Source organism: Cydia fagiglandana, chromosome 8 (genome assembly GCF_963556715.1).
Source record: "Cydia fagiglandana chromosome 8, ilCydFagi1.1, whole genome shotgun sequence".
Taxonomy (NCBI): domain Eukaryota; kingdom Metazoa; phylum Arthropoda; class Insecta; order Lepidoptera; family Tortricidae; genus Cydia; species Cydia fagiglandana.
In genome coordinates, this window is record NC_085939.1 from 7,224,868 (window position 1) to 7,237,314 (window position 12,447).

General features: G+C 37.2%; 1 protein-coding gene and 1 long non-coding RNA gene across 2 annotated transcripts in view; one reads left to right on the forward strand and one right to left on the reverse strand.

Annotated features, from left to right (window-relative positions):
- Positions 1-12,447, reverse strand: part of LOC134666619 (uncharacterized) — a 205,770-nt gene that overhangs the window by 155,175 nt on the left and 38,148 nt on the right. The window lies entirely within an intron of this gene.
- The window catches only part of LOC134666586 (low-density lipoprotein receptor-related protein 4), a 40,160-nt gene continuing 31,406 nt past the window's right edge, over positions 3,694-12,447 (forward strand). The window contains exons 1-3 of the mRNA XM_063523791.1: positions 3,694-3,911; positions 10,820-10,965; positions 12,161-12,337. Of these exons, the coding sequence (XP_063379861.1) occupies positions 10,911-10,965; positions 12,161-12,337 (232 nt within the window). The 5' untranslated portion in view covers positions 3,694-3,911; positions 10,820-10,910. The remainder of the gene's footprint in view (positions 3,912-10,819; positions 10,966-12,160; positions 12,338-12,447) is intronic.

Below are 12,447 nucleotides of genomic sequence, written 5' to 3' on the forward strand. Positions count from 1 at the left end.
TAGAATGATATTACAAAACCAATAGTTTAATGATAAGTACATACTTACCTAAACGTTACTTGTAAAATAAAGTTTATTAATAAAAAGATTTATTTAAAGACCCTCTTATTAAATTCCTCTTCTGAATACTGATCACACATCACAATATATTGAAGGAAGTTACATATATTATGAGTTATTTAAAAGCGAGGTATGTCCAGACCTAGTTGTGGCATTTCTGCATTTTTAACAAGCTACAATGCCCACAATACAAAATAGTTACATGCGTGCACCGTGCAATTGTATATATCGTTCATAATCATCATCATCATTATCTCAGCCATAAGACGTCCACTGCTGAACATAGGCCTTCCCCTTGTTATGGGGGTGAATGCCATAATCGCCACGCTTGGCAGGCGGGTTGGCGATCGCAGTCGAGTACACCGAATTTGAGGGACGCTGCTGCCCGTCCACCGGTGGTCTTGGACGTAGTTTAAGGACATACCCGAGTTATATATCGTTTACTAATTTAAATTTTCAAGATTCTTACATATTTATATTAACTAAAACAGCCCAAACCGGAGATTGTGAATGATGTAGGCCGACTCAAGTAGGTATACAAAACGTTCATAAAGTTGCGGGTTAGCCACGTAGCGTTGCTAGATATGATGGCCTAGGCAAATTCGAAACCAATAATCGTGATATAACATTTTAAATGATAAATAGATCAAGGAAAATATTAACAAACAACCTACACACATAAATTCCTTGAAAATATCATATTATTACGAAGGAAGAGTTTATTTTAAAGATAACCGGTCCTGCTGGCCTACCGCTATGTTAATACTATTACTTATTCTGTGCTAACGCGAATAGCATAAATCGAAATTTCGTTATCTGCCTCTACTTAAATATCACGCCAATAAGAAAAACCGATAGAGGCAGACAACGAAATTTCGATACCAATTCGTTTTTCGCGGTAGGTGTAGCTAAAACTACATCCGTTCCACCCCAATTTTGGGGAAAGTCATAAGCCGCGCGTGGCGCTGTCGCCACCTAGCAGCCATATCTGTGCTGATCGTAACAGACCCGAGTAACAGACGCGTTTTGTTAGAGAGTGAGTCTTCTGTACCTAGTATTATTATTTATTCTGTGGTTTTGGTTAAAACTAATTACATTACATATACCTATACTTGTATACTTATACTTGTTATTATTCCCCCAGTTTCATAGATATGCGTAGATGTGCCATCTATGATGAAGCACCAACAACAAAATCTAACATCTAACCAGTACTTGACTAGAAATTAAAATGTTTCTTTAGCCGGTAAATATTGAGTTCCTCACCTAAGCCATGTGGTATTGCCATCTATCGTCAACACAAAAAATGCGACTTGGAATATGTGGGGTATCGAGCCTCGTGGTTATGTTGTTTCAAACGCATGCCAAATGGCGGCGCTGTTTAAAACTAGAATTTGAAGTGGAGTTTCAGAGTGAGATGAGGCGATTTAGAAATTTCAGTTAGGGTGGTATATATTAGGGTGGAATTGGATAAATTCCTTTGTCCAATGTGTATTGCTTAATGAGAGAATGAGACGCAATGACATTGGATAAAGAAACCGGACATGTGGAATGCCACCCTTAGGTATAAACCATAAAAGTTACCCCATTGATGATATTTAGTCTCCTATTTAATTATAATTATAGTGTATCGTACAAAGCTTTACAGTACCTACGTTTCAATTTTAATTTTCCCCTTAAGATTTTCGACTTAGTTACGTAATGTGTTTATTTTTTTGTTTTGTGCACCGGTGGTGTCGTAATGTCCGAGTAGTACCTAATTGTATTGTTAAATCCATTATGTAACGACACTTATTACGAGTAAGCGTAAAACCTACGCTTATTAGATATTTTGATGACTGAATTAATGAATAAATATTCTTTATTTCAGACTAGGTCCATAATTATACATGCATTTAAATTTAAATAAGTAAAATTACTAAAAATAATAAGTAACATTAATAAATTTAATAAGTAACATTAATTAATAGTCTTGAAAATTACGACGGAGGATCGAGGTTCTCAATTCGTCGAAATTTCTTTATAAATAAGTAGTAAGACAGCTGAATCTGCCGCGAATATCGATAATTGAATTTTATTTATAGTATCGGTAATTCGGTAGTTTAGGGGCGGCTGGTGTTACGAGTAAGTACCTAATTAAGAGTCATTGAAAAAAACTTTAAGGTTTCTAATAAAATCTCTGCCTACTTAGCTTAATTAAGCTAGAATTTTGATTAAAACCAAAATATTACTTTGCTAATCCGCGTATAAAGATAACGTGCTAGTCAATCAGTGCTAACCCGTTATACTTACTTGCGTATTTTTTGCATGCAATTAATTTTCCCACCCTCCCACCGCAAAAATAAATACGCAAATAAATATAAGTAATATAACAAACCACCACCAAAAGAATAATACTCGACACGTGTTTCGCCTCTATACGAGGCATCCTCAGGAGCTGTTGACGGTCTGACGTCCGGCAACGGAAATACCGTTCCCGGACGTCAGACCGTCAACAGCTCCTTTATATAATAGTTATATTTATTTGCGTATTTATTTTTGCGGTGGGAGGGTGGGAAAATTAATTGCATGCAAAAAATACGCAAGTAAGTATAACGGGTTAGCACTGATTGACTAGCCCGTTATCTTTTTACGCGGATTAGCAAAGTAATATTTTGGTTTTAATTAATATGGATTTCCGCAAAGTAACGCCTGATTCTATTAACTATTAGAATTTTGATGCTAGAGGTCTGAAAAATGACATAAGGACTCTTTGTTATAAATAAATTACTCACTTTAATTTAGGGGATGGAATTACGTAACATATTTAAGTATAATAAGTAAAATGTTGCCAAGACGAGACCATGTGGCTCGCATTGTCAAAAAGCTATCAGATGTCATATAGAAAGCTTCTATCTCTACACGCCCTAACTTCACAAAGTCTACAGCACCTTATAGTCAAAATATGTGGCTTGGGCGTTTCGTTATAGTACATTTTGCAAAGAGGGGGGGTAAGTAAAATATTGGAAACGAGGGTGTTAATTCACGGCAGCCGCAGGCTGGAGTGAATTAAAGGCCCGAGTTTTAGTTACCTCAATTTAAGATGATTTCTTCAAAACCATTAAGTTTCGCTCAACATATCACCTACATTGGGTTTAAATCGGTTTCTTTTAAAGCCCAATCTATCATTGGCCTACGATTGTCCTTACCTACTTAACTATAAGTAGGTGTATTGAAATGTAAATTAATAAAAATAAAAAACAGACACAAGATAACAAACATTGTCAAAACATTTCGGTAGTAGGTACCTACACTACACGATAACGATGTTTTCATTTAAACTAAGTTAAGTATATATACTAATCTACATTTACAAAACGACAACATGAATTAAAAGAATTTTTTTTCATATATAAGCCAACTCACAAATAAAGTGCAAGAATTGGGACTACTATTTCTATCTAGGGTTATTTCGAGTGTCCAATACAAAACGAATGCAGCAGAGCACTGAAAGAGAATTTTATAGCGGAGAAAGGTATTAAGGGGAGGAGTGGTCCATAGTCCATTCATCGATGAAAGCGCAGACTGCGCGGGGTTCGTGGAGAGGGGGTCGAGGCTCCAGTTCACCTAGAGCTACCCTGTCGCGGCAGTTGCGCGAGAAGGGCACTACCGCGGAGGCGTCCGTGCTCCGTGCTTCTCAAAAACAAAAATATAAAGAAAAGGACTATATCATTGAGGATTGTTTCTAATGTTTGTGAAATCTTTGACTAAGACTTTTGTGTGGCCAATGACTTTGCTTTATGTGGTATTTTAGTGTATCTGTCCTAATCGCTGTAAAAGTCAGATAATGCTGAAACACTAATTGCGGAAAGGTATTTATTAGACTAATCAATGTTAGTGTTAAACATTTAGTTTCATGTTTAGACTAATTTTAGTCAAAACAAATAGTATATTTACGGCACATAATTATATAAATACCTACATATTTAATTAATTATTATGTCCGGATATGCTATAAATGCTAAGCTTAGCAAAAATAATTGGTACATATTTGCCTACATAGCTTTAATTACCATAGTCGTCCGTGGGCGGGTGGGTGTAAAGTTGCGTCCGTAACTTCTGGGCTGGAAGGAGAGGTAATATGCGCGGGCGAACGTGGGCGCAAGACGCCGTGCGCACCCCGTATTGATTCCTCGATAAATTCTATATTTATTTCCCTAATTCAGCCATAGCATCCTCAAATTTTCCTTATTCTAATAATCCGAAAAATCTAATTTAAATTTCCTATTAAAAATATTACAGCCTATCTAAGCATGATAAAGTTGACGTATTTGACGTAGAGCAAAAAAACATATCGATTTTTCATGATCGATGTTTAGCGTTGGTGTTTTAGAAAACTGATTGTTATTCAGTACGAGATATAGTAGGTACTTGCTTATAATTAAGATGTTGGGTTCGTCATTACACTTTGACAAATAATGCTTCCCAGGTAATTGCTTTCCGAAGGCATAAACTATTAAATTAACAAATTGCAAATTACGCTAGTGAACTATCCCTGATCAGACATATATAAATAAATAAAACAGTCACCTTATATACTTAAACCTTAACAGCATTTACATTTATTCTTATTCCTATCTCTAGGTACCTACCTCAGCTTTATGTTTAAATTTATATTTTAAAAATATGATAGCAATGTTATACCAATCACAGGGCATTCTGCTCGCACTTACTTATTAGTGCCTGAAGGATGAGGACGTATTGAGATTGAAATGCTATTGGAATCACATTTTATAAATCTGAATTATACGCTTCCTGCAGCTCAATTGACAAAATGACTATAGTTTCGACATAACCAATCAATTGGTTTATGACTCGGTCCCACTCAACCACAAATTGTTGTGTTTATGTGAGAGCGAGAGCGTAAATAACGAATGTAATTTAGTGATAATATAATTTTAGGCATGCGAGAATGAAAGCCCCATATTGCAACCAATGATTGTATTACCTGACCACGCTACGAGCCGTAAATGTATTTACTGGCCGTGAAATTCAGCCTAACAGATCGCTGGTAAATTAATTTTAAACCTATGTCCATTAAGCTAGTAAAAGCTTTTATGCTTTTCAGAATAAGGCGCAGTACTGTGAAACTTGTTTAAGGAACCTATGCTATGCAGTGTAGGTTACTTCATTGTTCTATAGTCTCCATGCCCTACAAGGCTTATCTAATATGAAGTAATGTAAATCTGCCGCGTAGTCCCCGTACTCGGGTAACTGCGTAGAATGCGCGGAGCCGTGCGTTGTGAATGAAAAAGATATCAACAAGTAGCTCGAGAGGCTTTTGGCTCCGGCGCGCGCAATTGCGATGCAGGGTGGCTTCTTGAAAACAGGCCAGAGACGTAACGAAAGCATCCGCCATTTTTACTGGAAGCTAAACGGGATCTCCTGACGTTTAACAGCTTTTGAAAGATTGAAAGTTGTATTTTTAGTGATTAAGAGCCAACAGGAGTGGTCATTTCTCCATACAAACGTACTCGACTGTTTCTTCCGTGGGTTTTGATGCCAGAGCAATGATTTTTTCAACACAGATTATGTCAATATCTGTGTCGGACCCTTTTGCTTTTTTTGATATTTTTGTTTTTTAACGCACTAGAGCCCTTCAAAAATGGCCAAAATGGCCTAATTGACTATGCCGCAATGAGAGGCGTAGTATTTAAAACTGATATCAATTAGCCAAAAAAGCAAAACGGTCCGACACAGATAATTTCATAATCATTAAGATTTGGTTACGATTGGTTAAGTTTTGGAGGAGGAAACAGTCGAGTACGAAACCTCGATTTTTGAGATTTACATTTTTTACCAAATCACTTATAAATGCGTTAGACTCACAAATGGCCCGGCCTTCTCGTCATAGAAAAAAGATGCTGCCACAAGCTTCAGTTTTAGCACCTGAATATTTTTTTACTAAAAACACGGAAATTATAAACAGTAGGTACATTTCAAAAGCTCGTAAGTATAATATGATGTCAATACGGCGACTGAACCGTGGTTGTAATCTTCGCCAACTCTACATAAATACAAAATTTATTGTAAAATTTATAACATTTTATGTTCAAAGTAGATCAGCCAGTGAACATCTACGTCAGGTTTAGAGCCACAGCATTGTTATACATTGTTGTTAGAAAAAAAATGTGGTATGTTCAAACCCCCTTCGACCCTTAAATATTTTTTTGTTTTGTTTTTCCTATTTATCATTGGGAATTATACGTTACTTATGAGGATAATGTCAAAATCTTTATTCATGTAGGCCTAGGAACAAGCACTTACGAATAGTTAAAGTTATGTTATGGTACATTAACTATTATCTTAATCTAATTATAAGAGCAATTTATTGATGTTAATATTATTCCATAATAACATTGGATTATTATACAGATCAAATTTAATACTAAGAATATCACAAAAGGATCATCAAACAAAAATATTGTATAAAAAAATAATAGTCTAGAATTTCTAGAATAACATCTAAAAGAGTCTATGGAGATCGTATTTAAAATTGAAAAGTCACTTTCATTACTGAAACTGCACCACAAAGGTAAACTTGTTTATCAAAAGATTCAAAAGCTGAAAATAGTGTTATCAAAAAATCCAGGATATCTTACAACAAAAAATATCATATTACAATAATAATTTAATTTGTATCATAATATATAATACAAAGGAAATGATGTCGCCGAAAAAATGGTAGAATAAAATACTGAAAATATCTGATTTAAAAAAAATAATTGACGAGAATTGTAAAACGGGGATTAATTTGTAAAGTGTATAATTTTTTTTAGTAAAATGTACCTATGTACCTATACCATGTATGATGAATTTATTTTGGTAAAAAAGAATTCCTGTGTCTATAGTTTCCGTCTTCCGATTTACTATCATGTCCCAGTTAAAAAAAATATAAAGCTATGTGCGAGGATGACTTACTGACGGAGCATTCCATGAAATTGTCTACCGTTTAGTAGCGCAAACGCGAGTTTCCTGAAGATTTGTCGGTATAGGAGTTTCTTTTTCTATACCAGACCAGACCAGAAAAATAATCGTCTGCTTTGAGCGCCGGAAAAAATCTAATATACGAAATATAAAAACTTATTACAAAAAAAATAAAACCGACTTCAAAAAGGATGAAATAAAATATTATCCTTTTTAAGTCTATGCGTTACCAACTGATATGTTTGAAGTCGGTGCCAAGCCAACTTTTGAAGCATACCATGATTTTGGTGCGATTCGATAAGGATGTACGTTGGATTGCCTTACACGACGACAATGAACGTACTTTCTGTAGGTACAGTCGACGTTAAAAATATGTTTACACTTTTCGTCTTATTACAAAGGAGTAAGGTGCAAAAGTGTAAACATATCTTTGGCGTCGACTGTACCTAAGAACCGAGAGTACCTAAGAGTCCGTACCATGTTTGTCGGCACGCAAGCGTGGGATTGGGACTGAGTTATTTCCCGTCCCTTATTCAGAGCACTACATTTCAAAATATAAAACAATTCAAGGAATTTACTTTCTTGTCAAATTTCACCTAAAGCGGTTCAGTTGTTTAGCCATGAAAAGGCGACAAAGAGGCAGACAGAATTACTTACACATTTATAATAGTTATTAGTACAGTTCCAATGGGATTTATAGTCATAAAGCTGATTATTTTTGACGGGTATTGTTACTACTTGGCTTGGCACCGACTTCAAACATATCAGTTGGTAACGCATAGACTTAAAAAGGATAATATTTTATTTCATCCTTTTTGAAGTCGGTTTTCTTTTTTTGTAAAAAGTTTTTATTTTTCCATTTTTAGTTTTAAGGCATTGTTAAGAGCGCGACGCATGAATGAAAAACAACATCATGATTAACACTAAATTCGTGTAGTACCTACTTTAATATTCATATATTCATATTCATATTCAATCATTTATATGCATAAAAAACACATAGAAATGCATGCAAATACAATTTTTAAAAACACAGATATCAAAACAATACAGATCGGAAATAATGATACACATAGCAAGGTCAAACAAAAAAAAAAATAAGTCAGGTATCAGGTACGATGGTCAAATACAACGTTAATATGTAATCATTAATTTTCTCGAGTCTTCTTCTTCTTTGCCTGTCCCTCTTCCCAGTTTATCTGGGGTCGGGTCTCCTTGTATGTCTGCGCCAGAGTGCTCTGTTCTGGCTTGTCTGCGTACTCAGGTTCTCTTTCTGGATCTCTCTCTGCATGTCTGACCACCAGGTGTTGGGTGGTCTTCCCCTTCCTCGGGATTGGTTGGGTATATTTAGGGCCTTTTTAACAGAATGGTCATCATCACGTCTAAGGATATGGCCATACCAGCGCAATCGACTTTCCTTTACTTTTTCAACTATTGGTGCTACCTTAAACGATCCCCTAATAAGTTCATTTCTGACCCTGTCCAATCGAGTCACTCCTCCCGCCCATCTGAGCATTTTCATCTCGCTTGTGTGGAGTTTTTGTTCGTGTACTTTCTTATAGGTCCAGCACTCTGCACCGTATGTCATGGCTGGTCTAACAACCGTTTTGTACACTTTCCCTTTTACTCTGATGGGCATTTTGTGATCGCAGAGGACACTCGATAATGATCTCCATTTAAGCCATCCGATGTTAATACGGTGATCTACGTCTTTATCAACTTTTGCATCAGAAGTAAGTACCGACCCTAGATATTTGAAACTGTTCACTTTGGGTAGTGCTTGATTGTCTATATAAATATTGCAACCAGTTTCTTCAGTGCCTCCAAAGTTACATTCTAAATATTCGGTTTTACTCCGGCTTATACGTAGCCCGTGGCTTTCTATGCGTGTTACCCACTGACAGAGTATTTCCTGAAGGTCTGTTGCAGTTTTCGATAGCAAGACGATATCATCCGCGTAAAGCATACATTCCATTCATTAATTTTCTCGAGTCCGTCTGGGAAATTATAATTCCTGTCACTACACTAAATCCATCCTCCGCCCCGCCACTGACCCAATCCCTCAACCCCCCGATCACTCTACCTCACAGCGCATCAACCCCTGATCCATAAACCCCTCGACCCTGAACCAGCAGCCATTCAACCGCCATTCCCCGACCCCTTAACTCCTAACCCTAACCCCCGATCAGTAGCCTTAAAGTCTATTTCAATAGAACTTGCTAACTATGTAAACAAACCGCCATATTGAAATTGTCTCTGAATGATCAATTTACTAGTGATGGGCAAGACTCCTACTTACTACTTTACTAATGTCAAACCATATCGAATAATAAAATACCAAAAGTAAAAAACAAGTAGTTACTTATTTTTAATTTATTTAATCATGATCAGAAGACAAATTAGTACTTAAGAATGATGTATTGATTTATTTTATAACCGCGGCGGTAGGTACAGATCGTGGGTTGGGTAGTGTGTAGCGGGTTTATATTACAAACTTTAGTCACAACGCTACCCATCATAGACAATTGTAGAATTTAAAAGAAACAAAACCGCCATTCCATCAGGTCATAATAACCTAACTTATGAAACCATTTTAAACTTTTAATTAAATATCCAAGATACAGCTACATATTTATGCATTTTACAGAACGGACCGTTTCAATAGTGTATATGTGTATGATTTCAATGGTATTTGATGAGGTGGTGTGAAAATTCAAAGAGAAACAGTGATAAAACAAAATTACGTTGTTTGTTTACATAGTTAGCAAGTTCTATTGGAATAGACTATACCAACTTACCAAGAGTTTGACATTGATTTATTCGCTAGCGTGTGTGTAACTTACTTTCTTTGCATCTCGCTCGTACTGGCATATAGTGCGAGCGAGATGCATAAAAAGTAAGTTACGAAGACGTTAGCGTCGCTAACTTAGCGAATATGTCAATGTCAAACTCGTGGTAAGGCTACACTTGCATTACATCAAATTGGCGGTTTTCGGCAGCAAGTGCTCGAGTTACTTTAGAAAACACCGAAATCACTTTACACGTGCCTTTAAAAACTGAGGAGTTCCCTCAATTCCTCGTGGATTCCATCATCAGACCAGAACCAAAAATAATACGGAGACACCTTGGAGGGAACTCCTTCCAAACAAAAAAAGAATTACTCAAATCGGATCACAGGTGCCGGAGTAATCGCTGAACATACTACATTTAAAAAATCATCATCATTATCATCAAAACAATCATCATCATCAGGTCTACTTCATCAAAGTGGTGGTTTTCGGGAGAAAATGCTCGAGTAGCTTAAGAAAACACCCAAATCACCATGCATGTGCCTTTAAAAATTGAGGAGTTCCCTCAATTCCTCATGGATCCCATCATCAGAACAGAACCAAATTAAAATGGGACCAACTCGGAGGTAGCTCGTTTCAAACAAAAAAAGAATTACTCAAATCGGACTACGGATGTCGGAGTAATCGGTGAACGTACATAGAAAAAAAAAATAGCCACAACCGAATACAGAACCTCCTCCTTCTATGAAATGGAAGTCGGTTAAAAATGCTTTTGTACGGGACAGCCCGTAATGCTCCTGATGGTAAACATATGGAATTGGAATTATGAATGTTTGTCCCAAGCGTTATTATACCCGTGGGCAATAAAGTGAGTGCTCCGAGCAGTGTACATACATTTGTTGTTTTAACGAATGTATGGCTGTCGACGTCAACGTCAAGCGTTCGCTCGGGGCGTGCGTTTCGTGGCCTAGGCGACAGGGTTTCACTAGAGTCATGTTTTTCAGATCAGCGTGAAAGGAGAGATGGTCAGGGTGTGGAGGCGCGCCGGCGCGCGTGTGACCTAGGCGATGCGCCGTCCCCACTACTGACAACACCATGCCAGCGCCGCTAGCCGCATACATAACACTCCTCACCGTTGTATGGCTTTGTGGTGAGTATTCCAATAAATCATCAGCATAGTCTACCGTCTCCAATTCTCCCTCAATTGCTCAAAGGTTAACTGGAAGAGATCCCTTAAAGGGATAAGTTCGCCTTTGTACTAATGACGAATGTTATTTTTCCTGTTTTGTTTTGATTTTTGTACAATAAAGTGTTTTACTACTACTACTACTATAATCATAGAAAATTATAGAGTAAGAATAGAGTGCGCACTCCATACATCAGTTTGGTACAAAAATACTATTATTTTCGTACTCGACATCTAGCATCGAGCAGCGGAATTATCATTAGGTACCGATACTAGATGTCTCATGAATCGCGACTCACGAAAATTGTATTGAACAATAATTTACAACTAATATTAAAGCAAAAGGAGTTGAAAATAGAGATCAGGTTATAATATTAGCAGAAAATTGTTGAGCTTGAGACTTTACGGTCGGTGCAACATCTATTGTCAAGTAGCAGTACTGTTAATTCTGCTACTCAATGCTAGATGTCGACTATGAAAGTAATAGTCTTTTTGGTAAGTACCAATACTGATGTATGGAGTGAGCACTCTATGTATTTTATTCTCTACGGCATGATTAAGATACGTATTAGGTAGATAGGTAAATAATACCTAGTTGAGGAAGTTCGTTCTGGTCTTAAAACACAGTTCACTTTACCAAATTAGGTAGGGGAGAGCAGGGTTAAACATGCCGATTTTCATAAAATACAAATTTGATCTATGAAAACAGTGTGAATAAGGTATGTGGGTTGCGCTATATTAAATAATGGTTATTTGCGTTTCTGAGTAGCGATATTATTTTGTGCATCGTTAAACAGTTTTTTAACCAGAATCTTTTTTTATGAGATAGGTCGGAACGGAACAAGTAACCCTCAAGTAACAATCAACTTACCTCCGGCACGTTTAACCCCGCTCTCCCCTACATTTTTTGATTTTAAATGCGCGACAGTGAAACTACATGTAAATTGCTGCAAGAGCATTATTACTAGATATAATACACCTATTAGATTTGGGGAGATTGTCAATTCGTCTTATTCTGGCACTTACATACGCAGTTCACAGACACACGTGTCTTCAACGACGTTTGTGTGTGTGTCGTATACAAATGACGAACACGCGTCTACCCCGGCCGTGCAGTAGTCAAGTAGGCAATTTTCTAATGAAATCGTTTTTTTACCAGCAATCGCGGATGAGATCCCGTCGGCGGCGGTTCCGCGGTCCACCAACACCACGTCGGTGCCTGCGGACCCGCGGTCGCCAGTAGGCCGCGTGCCGCCGTACCAGGCTCCGGCTGGAGCCGGGCCTGTGCCTGGTTATCGGCCCCATAACCCGTATACACGGGTGGAACCATGGCACCGTGAGTAGCGATGTACAAGTCGCGTCACACAGTATTACCCATCTCTGTCATTTTATGTTTATATGAAAAAGTGTCTTCTTACTTCTCTTTGCAGAACCTATAGGTTTACG